Genomic DNA, 24,014 nt, shown 5'->3' on the forward strand with positions numbered 1-24,014 from the left:
TATTAGATTGCCATTTTTTTTAAAGTTAATAACAGAAGTAAAAGCCTAAATAAGTATTTCTTATAAATATCATATGGTATAATGTCATTATACTAACCTAGAGTGTAATGATTTCCTTACTATTTATAATCAAGTGTTACAGTTAAAACATTTGATGTCTTTGATAATTTTGTGTTATGATTAAAACACGAATCTATACAAATTTATTAATGATAAATATATGATATAAAATATATCACACATAAACACGTAAATTTATGGATGGATGTATGTAATAATTTTACATAACTCAAAGATCTTTTATCTTATAACAATCAATTTAACATACTACAATTTGTTTATGGATTATCATTAAATAAAACTAATATTGAAATTAAAGAAGTCTACAATTAAATCGATTGAGTCTTAATTCAATTAATATCGACATAGTTGCCAGTGCAAGAAGACGTGGGTTGTGCACTAAAACATATTATTCTGTTATTTAAGAGTTGGAGAGGGGCTACAAGTAGTTGTAAATATCGTATCAAACAAAGCAAATATGATAAGAATCTATAATTGAGTATTATTTATTTATTAATTTTTGTTTTATGATTTTATTTAAGGAAACTTAATAGTATTTTTTATATTATTGGTAGAATTTTTTAGCTTCACTCACAAAATAAATTTTATATTTGACATGTTTTTATAGTTGATTTTTTTACAAACCAAAACAAATGGATAATTTACAACCAACTATTAAAACCAGTCTTAAAATTGAAGTATAATTAAGGAGCAATTTATTAATAATTAAGGAGCAATTAAGGAGCAACTTTCGTGAAGATCTTGGTGTTTATTTACTACCACTTTATTTATTTTTTGGTTTAAAACTGTTGCTATGCGAGATTAATTATTAATTTGTCTGAGACTATTTTTATTATAAAATTTAAAGATCACGTTGATTTAAACGTATTTAAGTATATATTAAATTAAGATTATGAGTTGATTATTTAGGAATTGTAAAAAAATGTGTATATATATTTAGAAAGAGTTAGCGTTGGGCCTCGGCCCAAAACCTTACGTGGTGAAGCCACCGCCAGAAACCGGGCTTGTTATTTGATTTGCGAGGTTAAAATGGAGGAAAAAAAAAGATTCTCATACTACTAATACGAAAGCGACACGTCGCCGACATTCCAGCATTTGGCACCTGCGTGTCGGAGATTCATTTCTTGCGTTGACTTTAAAAGTTTGGACATCTTGGTCCTACTTTATCTTTCATTTGACCTTCTTACCCTGCTTTTTAACTTTCTTACCTATATGGACTAAAGTAAATTTGTGTATCTAATTTTCTTTTAACCTAATTTCTATAAAAATAATTTATTTTTAAGAATTATTGAGAATAAATGCATTTTTTAGTAAATTATTTTTTTATTTCATTTTTCAAATAAATGATTTCTTATGAAACACATACTAAAAATAGTATATCATGAGACACTCACAACAATGCGAGTGAAAAATAAATTTTATGTAAAAAATTTTAAAAAATAATAATAAGGTTTTGATTGAAATGGTAAACTTAAAGTTTAAAAAATTCGAATATCTCTTAACTTCAAATATCAAATTCACATTTATTTTGGATTTAAATTTGAGTTTTTTTATATAAAAATATAAAAAAATCATAATAATATTTATTAGTTATTTTAAAATTTAAAATCTTAATTCTTTAATCAAATTAATATCGACTTGACAATATTAACTCAATAAAATTATTAAATAATAGTATAAAAATGTAAAGTTTTCATAATTAGTTACAAATAAAAAAATAAAAGTTTGATATTATAAAAAATATAAATACTAATTTAAATAAAAAACTTCATAGATTTTTTTCCAATATTTTAAAAACATTAAAACCCTAAAAATAATATCTCGTGTTTAAAAAGATCATTAATCCTAAAAATTGATTTTTTTATATTCTATTGTTCTTTTGGATGAACTCATATAATATATTATTAAATTATGCTATGTTCATTAAAAATTATATAATAAAAATATTTATTAAAAAACTGTATTAAATATATTTTAAATAAAGTACTAAAATTTATGGTAACTTTAATTCAAATATTATTATGTGCAATTTTATTATAAATTTTAATGATTTATAAAAATATAAAAATAAATAATATTTTAAGTTAAAAGATTTTGGGTAAATTAAATTTCTGAACTGACTTAAATTAAACCCTAAACCCACAAATTTAGTAAAATGACAGTTGACATTAAATTCAGAATTTAAATTTAGATAATTTAATATTTTTCATTATAAAAAAATATAACATAACATGAAATTAAATATTTTTCACATTTATTTCTGTTTGTTTTGACTTACAAAATCAAGTGGTTGAAAGAGAATTGATTAATTAATGTCTATAATAATGCCAAAATTCATTTATAAGAAAAATTTTCTTAGTATAACCTAAAGATTCTCTTTAATTAACCATGATTTCATTCACAAATACTCAAAGAGATGAACTATAATTGTGCTATAAGACAACATGTCCCAAACTTAATCATTAGTTTCCTAATTATTATTATCACCATTATTATATTTATAATTATTAAACCCCCAAAAATAATGTATAATGACCTTTTTTAGTCCTTTAACTTTACAAAAAGGTCATTTTAGTCCTCCATTTAGTTTTTCACCTCTTTTAGTCTTTAAACTTGTATTTTTTGTCAAATCACCCAAAATGAATGAAAAATTTAATGTTTTTTAACTATGCTGATGTGCCATACACGTGGAAAACATGTAAGCATTTAATTTATTTTTAAAAATTATAAAAATTATTTTTAAAATTTAAAAAGTGTAAAAAATATAAAAACTAAATATTTAAAAAAGATAATTAAATGTTGACGTGTTATTCACATATATGCCCATCAACAAAGTTAAAAAAGTTAACTTTTCCATTCATTTTGGGTGATTTGACAAAAAACATAAGCTTAAGGGTTAAAAAAGATAAAAAATAAAATGGAGAGCTAAAATGAATTTTTTATAAAGTTGGAGGGTCAAATAAGTTATTATACCAAAAAATAAAAACACATATTGTCCTTCTGGGAAAATGCCATATTCATCATTCAAAGAACCTAAACTACTGATCTTACATGGAGAGATCCAATACCTGCAAACTAATCTCTTTTTCATCACTTTCAAACTCAAAACTCTAACCCCATCTCTTCCCTAACCTTAAAACTACTGAAAAAAGAATCTAAAATGCTGTTCTTTGTCTAAAGTTTAAACTTTTTTTTTTTCATTTCTTTTTCACTTCCTTCTTTGTTTTAAAAACCCTTTTGACAGCTCAATAAATACAGGTATATTTATTCTTGGCTTAGCTGCATGATTGGTTTATTTGTTGGTCCTTTTGGGTCCAAATGTTTACCTAAATTTAGAAGCTTGATGATGACATTTTGTGTTGTTAGTTAAAAGTTGCTATTTTTTTTTATAAATGAGATCTGGGTTTTTTCCCCTTTTGGAGTAAAGCTTGTGGTTTGGTGTTAGATCTTTGGTGATTTTACTCTTTTGTTTTCACTTATTGTTTACCAGATCTGAAATTTATATGAAAATTTCCTATCATGAAACAAGATTCTATCTTTTTTTTTTCTTTTATAGTTTTATCACAATAATGCTGCTATTAGGTCCTTGTTGGTTTCTAAAGTTTATGACTTTTGTTTATGGAGAACTTAGTTTTCAAGTGATATAGTAGCAAAGTGAGTGCTTTTGCTTGATTTCTGCCAATTTTGAAGGCTAGCTGGTTTTGGATAATTGCTTTACTGAATTTTCTTTATGTTTTTCATTTATTTCATCAGCTTTATATGGCTAAAAGCTTATTTTTCTAGCATCTGGTAGTTGGGATTTCCCCAATTTTTTAGTTGCTGCATTGAGTATTATGCTTGTTGTTTAAAGCCTGTTAATAATCTTAGCATGGTTTCTCATACTGGATATCGAATCGATATGATTGAAAATATTGGAAGTGAATCCATTTCTTGCTAGATTATCATTACTGTATAAAATCTTCATGTTTTTTAATCCATTTTTGAATCCTTTTTTTCACTTACAGTTTAGAATTTCATTAACAGATCTAGTCACTGTAAGTCTGAAACTGTTGAAATCTGATTCGGGACGTTTGTGTTGCTGGAAGTTGATATATTGTCATCATGATCAAACAAATTCTAAGAAAACTTCCACGCAAGTCGCAAAAATCTGACTCGTTAGATTCGGCTGGAAATGATTCAGACAACCATGCTTCTAACTCGGATGATGGAGTTCAATGTACAAATTTTGGGAATAAAATATCAAGTCGATTACGTGTGGTTAAACGGGTGTCCTCAGCTGTTTTTCCTGCTAGCATTATGGCTGGAGTGGAGGCAGTTGAGCCAAATCTGTCTTTCAATAATGTTTCAAATCCACAGAAACCGAACCTGTTTATCAGTAAATTGAACCTCTGCTGCGAGGCTTGTAATTCTAGTGATCCTGATAAAGGTACTGCCGAGCAAGATCTTAAACGTCGAACACTGATAGAGCTTGTTGATTTTGTTTCTTCAGGGTCTGCAAAGTTCAATGAAGCAGCAATTGCTGCAATGTGTAAAATGTGTGCTATTAACCTGTTCCGAGTTTTTCCACCTAAATATCGGTCCAATACCGCTAGTGGTGAAGCTGACGATGAAGAACCAGTGTTTGATCCTGCCTGGTCCAATTTACAACTCGTATATGATCTATTTCTTCAGTTTATCGGTTACAGTTCTCTTGATGCAAAGGTCGCAAAAAAGTACATAGATCAGCCTTTTATTTTGAGATTACTTGACCTATTTGAGTCCGAGGATCCCCGAGAAAGAGACTGTTTGAAAACAATCCTGCATAGGATTTATGGGAAATTCACGGTGCACAGGCCCTTTGTACGAAAAGCTGTTAGCAATATCATCTATACTTTCGTTTTTGAAACCGAAAGGCATAACGGTATTGCTGAGCTCTTGGAGATTTTCGGAAGTATTATTAGCGGATTTGCTGTACCATTGAAGGAGGAGCACAAGATGTTTCTATGTCGAGTCCTTATTCCTCTACACAAACCGAAATCAGTAGGTGTTTATCATCAACAACTTACATACTGTGTTGTGCAGTTTATTGATAAGGACCCGAAGTTAGCTAATAGTGTGATTACGGGACTGTTAAAGTACTGGCCGGTTACAAATAGCCAAAAGGAGTTGATGTTTATAAGCGAGTCAGAAGAGATTTTGGAGATGATTAGCATGACTGAGTTCCAAAAGATCATGGTTCCACTGTTCCGGCGTATTGCGTGCTGCTTAAACAGCTTCCATTACCAGGTAATTTTCCTTCAAACCACCGCAATAAATGTCAAAGAGTATTTTTGCTGGTTTTGCTTTTGGTTGATTGAGAATCACCCCATGTATGCTTTTTCCCAGTGAAAGGGATTCAAATTAGTGAATAGCACGTATTACGTATAGTTTGTGCTAAAACGCCATGTAGATTGTTTAAAGTTCTAAAAGCCAGTATAGCATTCAATCTATTTTTCATGGTGATCTATGTCTCTTTTATCGGCTGCATGCTATTGGGAAGGGGGGTTTTACATTCGTATAGAATCATTGTAGTACATGGCTCGATCCTTTTAGCCTTTTTCTTATGCAAACTGCGATGGTACCCCAATTCCCTTCGGGATCTGCCCTTTTAAGAGAAAGAGGCAAATTAGTTTTGGGACGAAATTTCCATGCAGTGAACTGTATGTTAGTACAATTTTTATCACAGAAATCGGATTCATTTTTTTGGTATTAGCATTTCTGTTTGCCTATCGATTATTCTCCCACATACTCGGTGAAAAATGTATATTGGCTAGACAAATTAATTTAATGGTGATGGACTATGTTATTTGGACTTGAGTGTGTGAGTGTTGGATAGAAGTATTTAGAGGGTTCTTGGATGGTCATATTCTGATTCTCGTGTATGGATATGTATTGGACATTCGTATTTTTAAGAAAAAAGAAGGGTCGGAACAAAATAGATGATCGACGTCATGCATTGAAATGGCAATATGAATTTGTTTTCACCTTAATTTTTCCTCATTTTCAGGTGGCTGAACGAGCCCACATGCTATGCAACAATGAGCACGTCCTTAATCTTATCAAGCATAACCGGCAGATAATTTTCCCTCTTATCTTTCCGGCCCTCGAGCGGAATTCCCGGAATCATTGGCACCAAACTGTGCTTAATCTGACAAAAAACACGAGAAAAATGTTGTCTGAGATTGACGATGAGCTCACACTTGCCTGTGAGCGTAAGTTGGAGGAAGAAAACTCCCAGTCAAATGAGGCATCCGAGAAGAGGAAACTAACATGGGAACGCCTGGAACTAGCTGCTGGTTTCGAACCTGCAGCTGCTAATCTTGTTCCTCCTCTAAAACCGGCTACCTGCTCTGTTGCCTGTTAATCATCGGAGTAACTTTGTCGTGAAAGGAAAAGGTAAAACGCATATACATTTCTAGCTGCAATGGATGTTGCTTCTTGGATTTGGTCAGGTTTGTGAAAAAGGGATTTGTAGACAGAGTTGAAGATTTGCAAGCTATGTTACTCGGTTTGAGTATAAGTATCGATACGAGTATGTTTAATTTTTTTTTCTTTTGCATCTTTAGATGGTCATCAAAGGGTTATATCTCCGTACTTATGTTTGTTGTATTGAATATGGGTACTCGAAAGCAACAAAAGTTGCAAGAAGTATGTATCGGCATCGTATGTATTGATTATGGGCTGTTTTTATCTGTCCATATTTTAGTCTATATACATTTGAAGTATTGCTTATGGTTCCATTAAAAAAATGACTTGCAACAATGAAACTTTGTTCTTCTTTTTAAAAAAAATGTCTTTGGGGGTCTTCGAAAAAATCACATCCATATCCGCAAAAATCAGAGCAACATTGTTCGCATTCAAGAAAAATGAAACTCAGAAATGTATTTGATGAAAGTTCAATGATGCAATTTGATGAAATTATTCATGATTGATTTACAAGCAGTCGCTTCGTATCTGTGATTCGACTCCTAAAGCTTTGCTTTGTATTCGTGATTCGAATCATAAAGCTTATAGCCCCTCTTCGAGCTACGACCTCTTTTGTGCCAAAGAAAATAGAAGCAATCTTGTCATTCCTTGAAATCATCCTTGTCATCCAAAGGAATTGGTCGGTTCCTCCAAAAAACAGCAAGGCCACTCCCTCCAAGCTGCATCAAATTAAGACAACCTCAATGGAAATGCAAGAAAATGGTGCAATGCTGGTAAGAGAAAAAAAATGGTCCTGTACTTACCGCCATGAAAACAACACTAACAGCAGAAGGAACCATTACAAGGGGATTAGTGAAATGTTTCTTGGCAAGCAAGAAACCAAGTGCAGAGCTCTGTGCATAATAAAACAGAATACAGTCATCAATAAGCTCCACATGAAACTTTTGGTTACCCCGATTCTTTATTTTCTGTAAAGTACCTGTGTCCGACATTTATGTTTGACACGAATTTGAACATGGATATGGAGAATGATCCTCTAAATATAATTGAAAAAAAAGTAAGAAATCATCATAAAAAAAAGTAAGAAGAAATCATCATACACATGTTGGATGCGTACTCCAACACTTATCACCGAGTCCCAGTAAAACGAAATATGATGCATTAGAGATTTCTAAAGAGAACAATTTATCATTCCCTACGGTTTTCTTTATTTACAAGGAAAGTTCCAAACATCAGTCGTGTTTTTACTGATCACTTAAAAAGTTTCAAGAAATCAGATGATGTCTTGATATTTGTAATGAAGAAAATCTGTTACCTGCATTACACATTCAATGGATATGGTACGAGAGGTGGATTCACCGAATGATATTTTAGAAACCCAATAACCAATTGCAAAAGCAGCAGCATGTAGGAGAGCAACAGGGAATATTAGCTGAGCTCCTTGGGTTTTCAACACTTCAGACACTAGGCCAATCTAAAGGCATGAATTTAGTTCTTTGGGTGGAAATAAGTTTCAATATATTGTAAATATAGTTCATGAAAGTGCGTCCTAAGAACTTACAGGGCTTGCGCAAAGAAGAGTAGTCAGAACAACTCCGATTAATGGAGTCACTGAGATGATTTTTGAAGTGAATTTGGGAAAGTATTCATTGGCCAATACTGCCACAAAGAAAGGCATTTGAATCATATGATTGTGCGCTAAGATTCATTAGATTTCATGATAATTGTAAGTGCAAAGAGTAATCTTCGATTACCTCCGATAACTGTTGGAACTAACACAACCTGAAAAGTGCTCAATGCAAGATCCTGCAAAAGATTTTTGGAAAAAAAAATCATTGCATTAGTGGAATCACCATTAATGAGAAGGTTAAAAATGACACTTTGAGATCTTTATCATCACTATTACGTACATTTCTAATGTCTTAGTGGATGAACAAGTCTAAAAAATTTGGTAGAGAAAACAAAGAGGCAAGTCCCATTATTGTGTATGTCAGTCATTGCACTATGCTCATGGTCTTTCTGGGATATTTGGCGAAAAGATCGGAGTACACTGATAGTGTAGTTAGTGGAAGTTTTTAAAAAGTCATATTAACTCTACAATATCAAGGTGTCCATGAGCATGGTGTAGTGTTTTCTCATGTTTCAGTCCATGTTAGTTCTAGTAGCTCATGAATTTAAAAACATGACTAAAGCCATGAACAAATGAGATATGTCTCCGATGTCAGAATAAATCAAAGAGATATTTAACCACTTCTGCGTGCTACATGTATTCGCCAATTTTCTATGAAAAGACCATTATCTGATAAGAATAAACATACTACAGCTTTCACAGGAACAAGCTGACCAGCAAGTAGCTTTGTGAGGAGTGGTGTCATAACTATTGCTCCAACAGTTGAACACCTGCAAAAATTCCAAAGGAAAATGGGGGAACTTTGAAGCTTGTTGTTTGATTTCAAGTTTCAGAAATATTGAAAATGACTTAACAAATCTTTATGTCATTAAGTTAGTATACAAAAGTAGTTCATGTTTGTAGTAAATTGTCCCATTAGTTATCATTTCAGTCATGCAAGTCAAAATATAACATAACAAAAACTAATTCATCATCATAAACCTATATTGTTTGAAATAGAAGGCAATTTTCAGGCCAAGTTTAACTTCAAGGACGTCATATGAAAATTGACAAAAGGTCCATCAGGTGTTGAACCAGTCAAATCTCAAGGTCCTAGTCCAACTGGTTGAATATGATGATTTCGTAACTTCTGTTCTTTTATGTCCAAAAGTCAATTTAATGTAAAAAAAAATCAAGTATAGCTGATAATTAACAAAAAAAGAATTCAGATTAATAGTTCAAATCTCATCAACCACAAATAGAACTTTAGAGAAAAAAAGTTATATCTGTTCTTTTTAGTGGACAGACAGATTTTCGACAAGTTTGACCATTACCCAATTTTTATATAGTCACTGGACTAGACAGGTTGTACATTCCTGGTTCAACTGTTCTGGTTTCTTATTCCATGCCTTAGGTGAGTAAAATATCACAAGTCTACACTATCAAAAACAAGCACTTATATAGTTAGATGCATGGATGCAGTTTGATCTTACGTTGTCATGAGAACAGAAAGTGCCACATTCCCTTTAGATATATAGGTTGCAACATTTGATGCTTGACCACCGGGGCAGCATGAGACCAAAATAAGACCAGTTGCAAGAGGAGCAGAAAGTTTCAGTGTCTGAAAATCACATTAGATGTTGTTCAGGATTCACTTATTCAGACAAGCTTACTAGGAAGCATTATAATGATGATGAACGAAATTTTATATATATACCAGAATCGACATTACTATGAATTTTACAAATGACGAGTTTAGACAACATTATGTCATATTTTATGCAGTTTTCAACCAACCTCTTTAACGGGAGATTTCTGAATCTATTAATAGCACAAAAGTTTTAACCAGTACTCTATAACTCAAATCAAATAACACAAAGGTCATCGTTGTTTGAAGTAATGTGTAATCTCTTCTTGCTACGACGATGAAGTTTATCTCCACAATAACTATAACCTATGTTGTACTTTTAATGTGAGAGCTGGATACATGTATCTGTCTGGCACCGGTATCTTCAAAATTTCCAAGTTTTTTTCATGTATTGGAGGGTCCTTGGAGAGATATATCTCCATAACCGTATTCGAAACTGTGTTATACATGAGGAATTCAAGAAAAATAAAGAATCATAGCAACATAGAGTTTAACTCAACCAGCCGTAAGTATTGCGGCAAAAGCAAAATACGAATTACCGTTGCAATGGCAAATCCTAGCATAGGCTTGATTAGGTATTGAGCAAGAAAACCTACACCTAGCTGCAAAATTGAAAATCAATACCATTAACAATGTAAACACTAAAACAAGTGCATTTATTTGTTTTACCAGCAATCTACCAACTCATGTGTGAATATTTTGGCTTACAGTCCATGGATTCCGTAGACAGCGTCTGAAATCTTCAAAGGTTAATGTCAATCCCATTGAAAGCATGAGGAAACCTAGGCCAAGGGTGAAAAGATCTGTCTCTAACCATGTTACCTTTAGCATGGAACAAATGGTTAGGTAGCTAAGCAGCATTTGAATCATTGTTCACTAAAAGTAATACGAAAGAACTGAACTTTACCGCAGCTGGCTTGTAGATGCCAACAATAGCTCCCAAGGTAACCTGTTCATTAAATTATAGTTATAAGGTAAAATTCAATACAAAATGCAGAGAGGTTTATCAAATACACTAAGAAAATCAACACACACCCACACTGGGAAAAGAGTTGTCAAAGTTTCAATTATTCTCTCGTACTGGTTCATCCCTTTCGGTGTCGGACTATCTCCGGAAACATTAGCTGCAGCCTTGCACTTAACTTTGGAGTTCCTGGATATAGAGATCATATTAGCAAGCAAATCCATGCATATTGGAGCTAAAATGACATGAACTACCAACTTCATATGTTGCTCAGAATCTTCATTTCCCCTAAGGCCTAAACCACCCCTATCCAACCCTCATCTCGGACATGTATTGGATATAAGTATGGGAGTATGATACCACAAATATATGGGAAAAATTAGAAAAAAAGTGAGCATATTTGGGCATATCCTCATACGTGACACACTTTCCAGTCCACGTAACCCTACCAAAGCAGGTATTAGTCATTGGTGAAGGGGCAATAGTAAGAAAAAAAGGAAAAAAGGTAAATGGGAAGTTTTAAACAAACATGGGAGACAGAGGTTAATAAAAATCAAGCTAGCAACCTCGCAAGGTTCCTGAAGGCAAACTACTTCACTAACCAACAATTTGTTCTTTTTAACAGTCAACTCTATGATTGTTGAATCAGCCAGCTTTACTTCCTTGGGATGATCAAAGCAATGAATTTAACAGTGAAAATGCAGTCTTGAGATTTTATAAGAAAGAAATCGCATTTAATCAAACACCTTGTGCTCAAAAAACTACCTTGAAGCTAGAATAATGGAGGAAGGGGCTAAAAGAGCAGCAAGGGGACTATTTGGCTTGCTTTGCATTGACCAACCATTTCCATACAAAGAAATCCCAGCTCTAACATCTGAAAATTTCACATTCAAAGAAAATAAGAAAAAATCACAAACATATCCATTGGATAAACAATAAAAAATGAAGTCAAATCAACAAAGACAAAGACAAAGAAAAGTTACCTAGCTGAGCTGACAGGATCCTTCTTCCAGGAATCAAGGACCATGGTCTTCTACGTATTACAGCTTCATATGCATGCAGATTGGTATCTTTGACGACAAATCTAGACAAAGCTGCCATCGTTAAAAGACAAAATAAGGAGCTATAATCTAAACAAGAGACGATTTTCAAGGGGTTATATTTGATTTCAAGCGTTGAATTATGAAGGTTTTTTTTTTAATTAAACCGAGGTATACAAGAAAATGGGATCAATCCCAATGTTATCGGTTAAGTCATCATCCTGTTGCTGCTGTCTTCTGGTTTTTCCTGTTGACAATTTCAGTGATATTTTTGTCGTTAGTTGAACTTGTGAGGCCGACGATTTAGCCGGAATAGAGGTGTGCATGCCGACCCATATTAAATTTTTTTAACTTATTTCATTAAATAAAAAATTTTAAAATATATTAAATAATCAAATACATTTAAAACAAATATTAAAACAAGAAACAAATAAAAAATATATTAAAACAATTCTTAAAACAATACACAAATTGAAAAATATAATAAAAATTTATTATATTAAAATTAAAATTAAAATATAAATATGATTAAAAATAAAAATATATATTTATTATATAATTCGGGCCGGGCCGGGCCCGGGCTAAAAAAATTTTACCCGAGCCCGGCCCATTTTCTAAACGAGCCTCGCTTTTTTGCCCAAACCCATATTTCGGGCCTATATGTTTACCCAAACCCTCCCATTTTTCGGGCGGGCCTTTGGGCCAGGCCGGGTAACCCGGCCCATGCACACCTCTAAGCCGGAAATATGTTCTGCTGTTTTTGATATGGTGAAATACTGTTATTAGTCCTTGTAATAAGCATAACTTGTGGATTTAGTCCAAATACTTTAATTTGGTCAGTTTTAGTTCCACACTTTTCCAATTGATCAATTTTACTTTAGTCTATTTAGTTAAATTATGCTATTAGTCTTGCATTATGCATAAGGCTGTAGATTTATTCTATTTCTCTAATTTGATCATTCTTAGTCCCTAAATTTTTTGAATTTTGAAGTTCCAATTTTGACGCAAATGACAACTATTAAACTCCTTAATAAACATTTTTGTGAATAATATGTGGAAATACGATAATATTTTTAACACATAAGGTTTTAGAAATAGCAAAACTTAATAAATTTAACATCTATTGTTTAATCAGGACTAAAATTTTAAAATTCAAAAAGTACAATGACTAAAAATGATCAAATTAAAATATAAGGATAAAATTCATAAATTATATATAGTATAGGGACTAATAACAAAATTAACCTTTTTAATGTATTGGAAGTGAATATGGAATACAATTAAAATTTTTATTAAATAAATTATTGCGAATTTAATAAAATTTAAAATTTACTTTAAGTCAATTTAATATTTTAATAATACAATAAGTTTAAACTCATGTAGAAATATGTTTCTGATACAAATATGGGACACCAATCTTATAAAAAATATATTGAAGAGTCGCGTTTTATTTAATTTTGTCCATTTAAACCAGCTAAAAGTTCAAACATGGCTGAATAGGGTTAAAGTATTTGGAAGGTCCTTCTAATATAGAGATTAGATTAAATTAGTCCCTTTATTATTAAATAGATCGATTTAATCCTTATACTATTAAAAAATTTAAATAAATCTAAATTATAATAGAGTTAATATTTTCTGTACAATAAAGTGTCTTGAATTTTTTTTCAATTGCAGTTCGATTCTAAACAAAACATTTCATTTATAGAACTATAAAAAATTTAAAAATATTAACTCTGTTAAATAATAAATGTTAAATCTATTTCAATTTAACCTTATTTGATTCTTTTTAATAGTACAATGACTAAATTGATCTATTTAGTAGTAAAAAAAACTAATTTGATCATGTATTTATGATAGAGGGGCCTCTTAAGTACATTCACCGGCTAAATAGTATCATGTAATAATAGTCTTGTGTAGTTTTTAATATATTTGTCTAAGGGTTGGATTACTCATCTAAATTTAAAGTCTTGCTCGATATTTAGGAGTAGGGGTGTTCAAATTGCCGTTAAAATAGAATTAACCGGCCGAACCAATCTAATTCGATTAATCTGTTTGGTCGGAGGTCAATTAATTATTTTTTGAAAGTTTGGTTATCGGTTAATTCAATATGAAATTAGGTAATTAACAGTACTTAATAATTAATTATACAAATTATATGTAGTATTAATTCAGTTAAATAAACATTATCAACTTGTTTATATATATATGTGTTTTATACTTATTTTAACAAAAAATATAAAAACATAGAAATTTTGGTTAATTTGGTTAATCGACCGAATTAATTGAAATATTTCAGTTCGGTTAACGATTAAAAGATTAAAAGTTCGATTAACCGTTTGAATACCCCTATTTAGGAGAGTTTAGACAAAAAATTTAAGTTCGAAAAATGAGCTTGACAAAAGAATAATAAAATTAGAATATGAGTTGAGTTTGGACTCTAACATTCAAGGCTCTAGTTTAACTTAGTCCAATCTATTTTTAGATATTGTAATATATTTTATAATTTATATAATATATAATTTTAAGTTGTTTCTATTTAAAATTTTAATAAAAGAAAAAATAGAAGTTCTTAAATATTTAACAAACAATAATAAAATTTATAAAAATTAAAAATAATTTGGGTAGGTCTAGGGTCGAAGTCACAAAATATTGCTGGAAGGTTGGAATTTAATTGTATATTTTTACGATAATAAAATACAATTTCACCATTTAATAGTCTACGTCTTTATAATCTTTAAAGAATTAAATTAAATATTTATATTTTTTTAAGAGTTAAACAATAAATGTTAACTCTATTCCAATTTAACCTTATTTGATTCTTTTTAATAGTACAAAGACTAAATTGATACATTTAGTAGTAGAAGAACTAATTTGATCATGTCTCTATAATAAAGGGGCTTCTTAAGTACATTCATCGACTAAATAGTATCATGTAATAATAGAGGTGTGCATGGTAGCCCGGCCCGAAGGCCCGCCCGAAATGTGGGAGGGTTTGGGCAAAAATATAGGCTCGAAAAATGAGCTTGGACAAAAAAATAAGGCCCGTTTAAAAAATGGGCTGGGCATCGGGTAAGGTATTTTTAGCCTGAGCCCGGCCTGAATTCACTAAGGACAAAAAAAATCTGCATATTTTTTTTTTATTTTTGAATGTTATTTTCTTGTTGTTTTCTCCATGTTTTGCTACCATCTTACTATTATGTTGCTGTTATTTTGTTGTTATTATTTGGATATTGTATAAAATTTATTTTATTGTTAATTTTTTTATTATTTTAAAGGCGTTTGTTAATTTTTTTTATTATTTTAGAATCATTTGCTTGTTAAGTTGCATTTATCTTAGTGTTATTTAAGTCTACATATTTTTCAAAATTTATTTTCAATTTGTTGGGAAATATTTATTTTGATATTTTTAGTATTTTTGATGTATTATATATATTTAAAAATAATAAAAAATAATATAAAAATTAATACGGGCGGGCCGGGCCGGGCCCGGGTTTTAGTATTTTTATCCGGGTTGGGGTTGGACAAAATTTTAGGCCCGGCCCAGCCCAAGCCTAATAAATAGGCATGATTTTTTAGTTGAGCCCGACCCGAACCCAGCCTGACCCGGCCCATGAACACCTCTATGTAATAATAGTCTTGCGTAATTTTTAATAGATTTGCCTAAAGGTTGGATTACTCATCTAAATTTAAAGTTTAGTTCGATATTTAAGAGTAGGAGTGTTCAAATTTCGGTTAAAATCGAATTAACCTACCAAACCGATCTAATTTGGTTAACTGATTGGTTAACCGATCTAATTTGGTTAAAGGTCGGTTAATAATTTTTTTGAAAGTTCAGTTATTGGTTAATTCGGTATGTAATAAGGTAATTAACTAAATTAACTGAATTTAATAATTAATAATACAAATTATATGTAGTTTTAATTCAGTCAAATGAACATTATTAATTAATTAATTTATTTTTTGATATGTTTTATACTTATTTTAACCAAAAATATAAAAACATAAATTTCGGTTAATCGGTTAATCGAATTAATTGAAATATTTCAGTTCGGTTAACTTTTTTTAAAAAAATTTTGATTCGGTTAACAGTTAAAAGATTAAAAAATCCAATTAATTCGATTAATACTAGTTCGGTTCGATTAACCGTTTGAACACCCCTATTTAAGAGAGTTTAGACAAAAGTTTTAAGTTCGAAAAATGAGCTTAACAAAAGAATAACGAAATCAAAATATGAGTTGAGTTTGGACTTTAACATTTAAGGTTTTAGTTTGACTTAGTCCAAACTATTTTTAAATATTGTAATATATTATATTATATCATTTTATATATTCTGAATTTATAATATATAATTCTAAGTTGTTTTTATTTAAAATTTAATAAGAGAAAAAAATAAAAAATTTAAATATTTAACAAAAAATAATGAACTTTATAAAAATTTAAAATAATTTGGGTGGTTCCAGGGGCGAAGTCAAAAAATATATTTAGGAGGCCAGAATTAAATTTTATATTTTTGTGATAATAAAAACATAATTTTATCATTTAATAGTCTATATCTTTTTAATCTTTAAAGAATTAAATTAAATATTTATATTTTTAAAGGACTAATATAAAAACTTACTATTATTAATTTAAAATTTTATAAATTACGAATAAGTTTAAATTATAAATTATAAACTATTGATGCGGCCTTAGGCACCTGATGGAGCAGAGCTGGTGTGGCAAATCCCAAGATCCGCCGAGCTTCGACTAGTGAGGAATCAACATGGCAACAACGCCAACCAACACCCTTGTGAGCAAGGGAGAGGAGAAGCACTTCAAGCCAAAAAGAAACAACAAAAGAGACCCAAGAGGCGGTTGAATGACCAAAGCTTGGGGTGGGCAAAAATATGTTGGTGAATTAATTAGACACTAAATTAAGAAATTATTAAAAGCTATCTTTTTACAAAAATAACAAATATTATTACAAATATAAAGGGTATTTTTATCTCTTTACTTTTTTATATATAAAATCTATAAAAATCAATTTAAACATTGAAAAATAATTTAAAGAATGAGTGTGATATTTCGTAATAATTTTATAGGCTTGCAACCCACCAACATTGTAACCTACTACAAGTAAATCCCAATAAATTTTTACATAATTTTTTATAAATATACTTTCACCTTAATTTTTCTCACATAATGAGCGTGATACAGTTTAAGAGTAAATAAATGAAAAATAAACCAAGTGGCGACGAATGAAACAGAGCATGGCAGTGAAGATGAGCGGCTGTCAAATGCTAGTTATTACTGATTGAAGAGGTCTTGAATCGCCTGTCAATCACTATTATTATTATTATTATTATTATAAATCAAGTGATAAATCGGATCTTATAATTAAAAATATAATAAGAACGAAAATGATAATTATAATATATAAAATCAAAACGTGTACATTGTTGTACTTTATAATTATAAAATGATAAAAAGGAGTACTGATATTTGAATGTATGACATATGTCATCTATTTTTTTTTCATTTATAAAGTGGATGGGATTTATTTATTTAACCCAATTTTATATTTTTAAAATTTAAGAGTTTTTAATAAAATCAATTAAAAATTATTACTTATAAGTTATAATGTAAGTACTAATATTTTTGGAGACCACTGACTACAATGCAGCTATAAGGTCCTGGCTGTCTTCAAAGTTAAAACAGTTCCCTTCCACCTTACGTTCCTCTTTCTTTTATGGGTTCTCACCGGAAAATCGTTTCCGGTTCCGACTAGCCGCCGGAGGAAATAACGGCAACTTAAAAGAAAACCTTTTCTTTCCTCATTGTTTTACTACTAAAATCCCATAATGCCGGTCGTGGATTTTGTCTGTGTTTTTTTAGTTTCAGTTGTGATGTTTAATTTGAGAGTAAGCACAGAACCAGTTGAAGACAAGCAAGCTCTACTTGCTTTCATTTCGGGAATTAGACATGCCGACCGGGTTAAATGGAATTCATCGACCTCAGCCTGTGATTGGTTCGGTGTTCAATGCGACGCCAACCGGTCTTTCGTCTACACTTTACGGCTCCCCGGTGCGGCCCTTATCGGTTCGATTCCGCCCAATACAATCGGTCGGTTGAACCGACTTCGAGTTTTAAGTCTACGAGCAAACCGTTTGTCCGGTGAGATCCCTGCCGATTTCTACAATTTGACTCAGCTGCGTAGCCTTTATTTGCAAGGTAACGAGTTCACCGGTCCGTTCCCACCTAGTGTGACTCGTTTAACTCGTTTGACTCGCCTTGATCTTTCTTCTAATAATTTCACCGGTCCAATTCCTTTGGGTGTCAACAATTTGACTCAGTTGACCGGACTCTTCTTGCAAAATAACAAGTTTTCCGGTTCTCTCCCGAGCATCGACTCGGACGGTTTAAACGATTTCAATGTGTCTAACAACAACCTTAAAGGTTCAATCCCCGACTCGTTATCTAAATTCCCCGAATCTTCATTCGCCGGAAACATTGGGCTTTGCGGCGGTCCACTTCGGCCATGTAACCCATTTCCTCCATCTCCATCTCCGACTGAGCCCATTCCGCCCAAAACTTCCGGTCAAAGCTCGAAAAGCCTTCCCACCGGCGCCATCATTGCCATTGCCGTGGGGTCAGCAATTGTTGCGTTACTGTTATTACTATTCCTCATTATCTGCTTCCGTAAATGGAAACGGAAGTCACCGAGGCGGCAGAAGGCGATACCATCGACGACACATGCAGTTCCGGTGGAGGAGGCGGGGACTTCCTCGTCGAAAGATGATATAACCGGAGGCTCAACGGAAATCGAAAGGATGATGAATAATAAGCTCATGTTCTTCAAAGGTGGCGTTTACAGTTTCGATTTGGAGGATTTGATGAGGGCGTCGGCTGAAATGTTGGGAAAAGGCAGCACCGGAACGTCGTACAGGGTGGTTTTAGCGGTGGGGACGACGGTGGCAGTTAAACGGTTGAAAGACGTGGCGGTTAGTAAACGAGAGTTCGTAATGAAGATGGGAATGTTGGGTAAAATCATGCATGAAAACGTGGTTCCGTTGAGAGCTTTTTATTATTCCGACGAGGAGAAATTGCTGGTTTATGATTACATGCATGGTGGAAGCTTGTTTGCGCTGCTTCACGGTAAATTATTTCATTATTTTGCTCCTTACGGTTCATATTTGAAAAAAAAATTTTAATAGGTATTTTTTGAGCTTATTATTATTTTTGAAATTAAAAAGATGTATTTTTCAATAATTTAATAATAAAATAATTAATTTATATTAATTAAATATTCTAGTATCTGTGTCATATATATATTATCATATTTCATATTCCCTTAATTATAAGTTCAAGTGAGTAAATTTTTAATTATAATGTAATAACTTTATAGGTAGCAGAAGCTCGGCTCGTACACCGTTAGAATGGGACCCCCGGATGAAAATAGCCCTAGGCGTGGCTAGAGGCCTCGCGCACCTCCACAGTTCACAAAACATGGTCCACGGCAACATTAAATCTTCCAACATCCTTCTCCGACCAGACCACGAAGCCTGCATCTCAGAGTTCGGTCTTAACTCTCTTTTCAACACCAACACTCCACCTAGTCGCATCGCGGGTTACCAAGCACCTGAAGTAATTCAAACCCATAAAGTTACGGTGAAGTCAGACGTTTATAGTTTCGGGGTGTTATTATTGGAATTATTAACCGGTAGGGCACCAATCCAACCATCAATAACTGAAGAAGCGTTCGATCTTCCGCGTTGGGTCCAATCCGTGGTTCGGGAGGAATGGGCGGCCGAGGTGTTTGACGCAGAGTTAATGGCATACCACGACATCGAGGAAGAAATGGTGCAAGCGTTACAAATTGCAATGGTTTGTGTCTCGACAGTGCCCGATCAAAGACCCGTCATGTCGGAAGTGGTACGTATGATCGGAGATATGATAGATAGAGGGGGAACAAATGACGGTACGGCAGCCGCCATATGATCCGTTAAACAATGAAACAAAATTCAAAGTGTGTTGACCTTGAGAAGCCAACAATGGAGTTGAAAGTTTCAATTTAAAAAAAAAAATCAATTCCATTTGCAGGCCATCTATAAAACGTTAAATGCTTGTATTTGATTTATTTTAATTAATTAATTAATTTTTTTTAATTGAGAGTTGGAAAGGTCGGCTAATGTACAAAGTGGAACCCCGATCGTGCATTGGTTGATGGGTGATTAGTTCATGATTTTATTATTTTAACACTTAATTAATCTAATTAGAATCTGTTTCAAGGATGGAATCAACACCGTTCAAGACCAAATCAGAGGCCTGGAGATGTTACACGTGGCGAAATTGTGAGCTGGCTAGGCCGGCTATTTGTCTTTTTCTTAGTATTTTCTTTTATTTAATTTCTAGAAAAAGAAAAAAGAAATGTGAAACAAAATAGGGTGGAGGAAATTTGAAAAATAAAAATAAAAATCGATTTTTTGTGGTGTTCAGTTTACTTTTTATTAAATTTAGATTATATAAATTATATGTGATTTTTATTTCAATCTTTTTTTAATTTAAGTTTCATCATATTAGATTTATTCTTATTTAAGTATATTCTAAATTAGGTCTAGTTGTATTTTGTAATGGTTTATCGTGATTATAGTAATCCGTGTATTATTTATAATTATAATTTTATTTGTATTTGTAATTTTTTTTAAAAAGTTGTTTAATTGCAATTGCAATTTCAAATTCATATATATATATAATTAATATGTATATCTAAAATAGTGAAAAAATTCTTAAAAACTTTTTTTTTCTTTTTAGGGTATTTGCTTCTTTTTTGTTTTGTCCTGCCGCAATATTAATATCTGAGTTAGTTATTAGAGGTGATCATGGGTCGGGCTGGGTTTGGGCCAGGCCAAGATAAAATTTTAGGCTGGTCTACTAGGTCCGGGCCCGGCCTGACCCGAAATATGGGCCTAAAATTTTGTCCAAACCCAGCCCAAAATAAAATTACTAAGCCTGAGCCCGGCCCGGCCCATATTATTTTTTTCTTATTTTATTAAATAAAAAAATTTAAAAATATAATAAATCAAATATATTTAAAAACATAAAAATAAATATTAAAACAAATAAAAATAATACTAAAACAATTCTTAAAATAATACACAAATTAATAATATAACAAAAAATAGTTATATTAAAAATTTAAAATAATTTAAAAAATAAAAAATATATATATTAATCCGGGCCAAAAAACTCTTACCCGAGGTCTGGCCCGTTTTCTAAACGGGCCTTTTTTTTTGCCCAAGCCCATTTTTCGGGCCTATATTTTTACCCAAACCCTCCCAATTTTCGGGCGAGCCTTCAGGCCGGGCCGGGCCGCTCGGCCCATGATCAGCTCTATTAGTTATTGCCAGTTTTTTTTTCCACTAATTTTCTCTTTCTTTTTTCTCCTCATTCACTCTATGCAGTGGCAGAGTTAAGGGGATCTGGCATCCAAAAACAAAAAATTTTTTATTTAGACCTTTTATAATTTATAAATTTTTAAATTCGTAATAGTAAAATTACACTTTGACACCTCAAAAATAATAAAAATTTGATTTAGTCATTTAAAAATTATAAAGATATAAACTATTAAAATAGTAAAATTGTATTTTTACTATCATAAAAATATATAATTTAATTCCCGCTACCCCCCAAATTTTTTTTTTGGCTCCACGTTGTCTCTATGTGTCTTCTCTCTTTTTAGTTTGCAAAAATATTATGTGGGTATCTTTATTGCTTTTACAAGTTCTGATGGATAAATGACGATGCTTGTCGTTATTGAAACTCCACCTGCCATCAGCAATTTCTCTTGAAAAGTGGGTAGCTCTTCGTCGGTTTCTTAATCTATTTCTGTTTTGAGAGGATTTTAGAATAATAAATGATTTCACGGGTCGATTTGGTCCTTTGTTGTCTTAAGTTTTATATGTTTTTTTGTTTGTTTTCCACTGTTTTATATGGTCCTATTCATAATTTATCATATTTTTGTTTTCAAAAATTGAATTGTTATCATCGTTAATAAAGCTTATTTTTTTGGTGAACTACAATAACAGAACAAAGTCCGAACAACAAACGCATAAACTCAAACCCAAATCACAACTAGTACTATAAATACTCTTAATCATCATGACATTACATGAAGTTTAAATTTTTTTTAAATAGATAGTTGTTTGAAATAGCCAAATAGGCATATTGGGCATTGGATTCTGCATATACAACTGGGTAATTTATTCCCATTACGACTCACCTAATCTTTGTGTTTTTCTCCCCACAAACACACTTCACCTAAACTCTTTTAAGGTGCCATATAACTTAGACTAAGTTTGGCATATATATATTTACATTATTTTATAATTTTTTTTTAAATTTTGAATCTCATGTCCTATCTATGTAGATAATGTATGTTAAGTTTGAAGTAAAGTATTATTTATTTTATGTAAAAAAATCTAACAGTTAAATATATATTAATATAAACATTATTTTAGATTAATATGATAGAAACATTGGATTAATTCAAAATTTTACCTGCATGATAAGTATAATTATTTAAGGTTGTAACCATGTCAATTTTATATCAATTTAACTGCATCCATGCATACACTCAATAATAATCATTTTCCATGTTGGTTATTGTGTTAATTTTGTTAGTACAATGTCTAAAATACTTATAATTTTATCTCAAACCTTAAAAAATGAAAAATATCACGTATTTAAACACATTTGAGCTCAAGAGCATGACTAGAAAGGGTAGGTAGAGGCTTCAATCCCTTCTCGATAATAAGTTGTTGATTTCATCTTTGTTTGTTCTCTCGTCCTTCAAATTGTTACAATATCAATAACAACTAAGATTAATATTAAAAAAATAATATATTTAAAATATATTAGAATAACTATGCTACCATAAATACATAGTAATTGTAACCATATGAGTTATTGAAAATCTCACCAATCTCATATTTGATGTAATTTATGATAATTCATTTAAATAAAATAAAATGAGTGCAGATATTGATTGAAACAATAATAAGATGAAGCACTCAATAAGGGAAGGTGGTTGAACATCATCTAATTCCTAAGAACAAATTAATAAAACATAAATGTCAATTAAATAATATACAGCTAAGCACAAAATAACAGCCTAAACCTGTAATTTGAATTTGTCTTTTCATTGGATTTGGATTTTATTTTATTCAATTAACTACATTTATAAATATGATTATTAATATATTTAAAATTTATATGTATCGATTGAGTTTTAATTCGATTGAGTTTTAATTCAATTGACATCGGTATTATTGTCAGTGTAAAAAATATGAATTGAAATATATTATCCTCTTATTTAAGAATGGGGAACGGCTCCATGAGTTCAACTATTTAAGTTCTTTTATAATCTAATTTTTTTTAATAAATAATGCTTAAATTAGTTAAAACAATAATTTACTATCAATCCAAATAAAATCAAAGGTATTAAGCTGTTTTGTGGCAGCTGCATTTGGTAAGATTTGGGAGAAGCTTTTAGAGTTGACAAACATATTATTTAGTTTATATAATTATTTTAAATATATACATCTAAAATGAATCTGAATAAATTATTGTTCAGATTTATTTAAATCTAAGCAATTGATTGTCCAGATTTATTCTATATGAGTGTAAAAGTTAAAATCATAAAAAGAATTATAAATTATAAAGATTATAAAAAGATCCAATATGTTAAAGATTAAAAAAATAAAATAAAAGCGCACATTTAGAATGAACTAGAACCGTCTTCGGGTGTCTTTTTATAGTGTTACGTGTTGAGCCGAGTGAGGGTATAACAATACTAATCAATTAAAATTATGTATAATCGACAAAAAATATTTATTGTGATTAATTTCTTTTATTTTCTGATTTTCAAAACTGGTAGAGATTAAATTGCTCAAAATTATTGAGAAGGACCAATTTTCTCAATATAAAAATTGAGAGGGAGTGAAGAGATGTTTTTACCAATCTACAAAATAAAAAAAATTCCCTTTGATATATCAAGATTAAATTCACCGCAGATTGTATTATCAAGCGTTTGTAGTCCAACGGTTAGGATAATTGCCTTCCAAGCAATAGACCCGGGTTCGACTCCCGGCAAACGCAATTGAATTTTTCATTTCAAGCAATTTTCTTTTTTCCTTGTTCTCTGATGGAATGAAGGTGGTAACTGGTAGTGTTTGTTGGATCAAAACATGA

General features: G+C 31.2%; 3 protein-coding genes and 1 non-coding gene across 9 annotated transcripts; 3 read left to right on the forward strand and 1 right to left on the reverse strand.

Annotated features, from left to right (window-relative positions):
• The first annotated feature begins 3,094 nt into the window (after nucleotides 1-3,094).
• LOC107938806 (serine/threonine protein phosphatase 2A 57 kDa regulatory subunit B' kappa isoform) lies at nucleotides 3,095-7,035 on the forward strand. Of its 4 annotated transcripts, none has more exons than XM_016872043.2 (3): nucleotides 3,095-3,339; nucleotides 4,105-5,346; nucleotides 6,107-7,035. In XM_016872043.2, exons 2-3 carry the CDS (start codon nucleotides 4,183-4,185, stop codon nucleotides 6,461-6,463), a joined length of 1,521 nt encoding a protein of 506 aa, XP_016727532.2. In that variant the 5' UTR covers nucleotides 3,095-3,339; nucleotides 4,105-4,182; the 3' UTR covers nucleotides 6,464-7,035. The 4 variants fall into 4 exon arrangements, with proteins under 4 accessions (XP_016727532.2, XP_016727534.2, XP_016727533.2 ...); XM_016872045.2 differs by having other exon boundaries at nucleotides 3,106-3,339; nucleotides 4,086-5,346; XM_016872046.2 differs by lacking the exon at nucleotides 3,095-3,339 and adding an exon at nucleotides 3,384-3,735.
• On the reverse strand, nucleotides 6,982-12,120 carry LOC107938807 (sodium/pyruvate cotransporter BASS2, chloroplastic). Of its 3 annotated transcripts, XM_016872049.2 has the most exons (15): nucleotides 11,964-12,112; nucleotides 11,730-11,840; nucleotides 11,512-11,620; nucleotides 10,818-10,935; nucleotides 10,690-10,731; nucleotides 10,491-10,604; nucleotides 10,322-10,384; nucleotides 9,628-9,755; nucleotides 8,844-8,925; nucleotides 8,280-8,331; nucleotides 8,087-8,184; nucleotides 7,841-7,999; nucleotides 7,505-7,561; nucleotides 7,329-7,418; nucleotides 6,982-7,244 (listed from the first exon to the last, which is right to left on the reverse strand). In XM_016872049.2, exons 3-15 carry the CDS (start codon nucleotides 11,577-11,579, stop codon nucleotides 7,167-7,169), a joined length of 1,149 nt encoding a protein of 382 aa, XP_016727538.2. In that variant the 5' UTR covers nucleotides 11,580-11,620; nucleotides 11,730-11,840; nucleotides 11,964-12,112; the 3' UTR covers nucleotides 6,982-7,166. The 3 variants fall into 3 exon arrangements, with proteins under 3 accessions (XP_016727538.2, XP_016727536.2, XP_016727537.2); XM_016872047.2 differs by having other exon boundaries at nucleotides 11,730-12,120; XM_016872048.2 differs by lacking the exon at nucleotides 7,505-7,561 and having other exon boundaries at nucleotides 11,730-12,111.
• A 5,305-nt stretch (nucleotides 12,121-17,425) lies between these two features.
• LOC107938787 (probable inactive receptor kinase At2g26730) lies at nucleotides 17,426-19,928 on the forward strand. Its single transcript, XM_016872026.2, has 2 exons — nucleotides 17,426-18,920; nucleotides 19,171-19,928. The coding sequence occupies exons 1-2, from the start codon at nucleotides 17,627-17,629 to the stop codon at nucleotides 19,761-19,763; spliced, it is 1,887 nt and encodes a 628-aa protein (XP_016727515.2). The 5' UTR covers nucleotides 17,426-17,626; the 3' UTR covers nucleotides 19,764-19,928.
• A 3,921-nt stretch (nucleotides 19,929-23,849) lies between these two features.
• On the forward strand, nucleotides 23,850-23,921 carry TRNAG-UCC (transfer RNA glycine (anticodon UCC)). The gene has a single exon. It is a non-coding gene; the product is annotated as a tRNA-Gly (tRNA).
• Nucleotides 23,922-24,014: the final 93 nt, after the last annotated feature.

The sequence above is a fragment of the Gossypium hirsutum genome, chromosome A13 (assembly GCF_007990345.1).
Source record: "Gossypium hirsutum isolate 1008001.06 chromosome A13, Gossypium_hirsutum_v2.1, whole genome shotgun sequence".
In the NCBI taxonomy this organism is placed as follows: Eukaryota; Viridiplantae; Streptophyta; class Magnoliopsida; order Malvales; family Malvaceae; genus Gossypium; species Gossypium hirsutum.

Excerpts from the sequence above, each read along its gene's own strand:
- LOC107938806 (XM_016872043.2), top strand. The coding sequence starts at position 4,183 with ATGATCAAACAAATTCTAAGAAAACTTCCACGCAAGTCGCAAAAATCT. Across the intron at positions 5,347-6,106 it reads TAAACAGCTTCCATTACCAG|GTGGCTGAACGAGCCCACAT; the intron begins GTAATTTTCCTT and ends CCTCATTTTCAG.
- LOC107938807 (XM_016872047.2), bottom strand. The coding sequence starts at position 11,847 with ATGGCAGCTTTGTCTAGATTTGTCGTCAAAGATACCAATCTGCATGCA. Across the intron at positions 10,936-11,511 it reads TCCATTATTCTAGCTTCAAG|GAACTCCAAAGTTAAGTGCA; the intron begins GTAGTTTTTTGA and ends CTCTATATCCAG. Across the intron at positions 8,000-8,086 it reads CTCTTCTTTGCGCAAGCCCT|ATTGGCCTAGTGTCTGAAGT; the intron begins GTAAGTTCTTAG and ends TCATGCCTTTAG.
- LOC107938787 (XM_016872026.2), top strand. The coding sequence starts at position 17,627 with ATGCCGGTCGTGGATTTTGTCTGTGTTTTTTTAGTTTCAGTTGTGATG. Across the intron at positions 18,921-19,170 it reads CTTGTTTGCGCTGCTTCACG|GTAGCAGAAGCTCGGCTCGT; the intron begins GTAAATTATTTC and ends ATAACTTTATAG.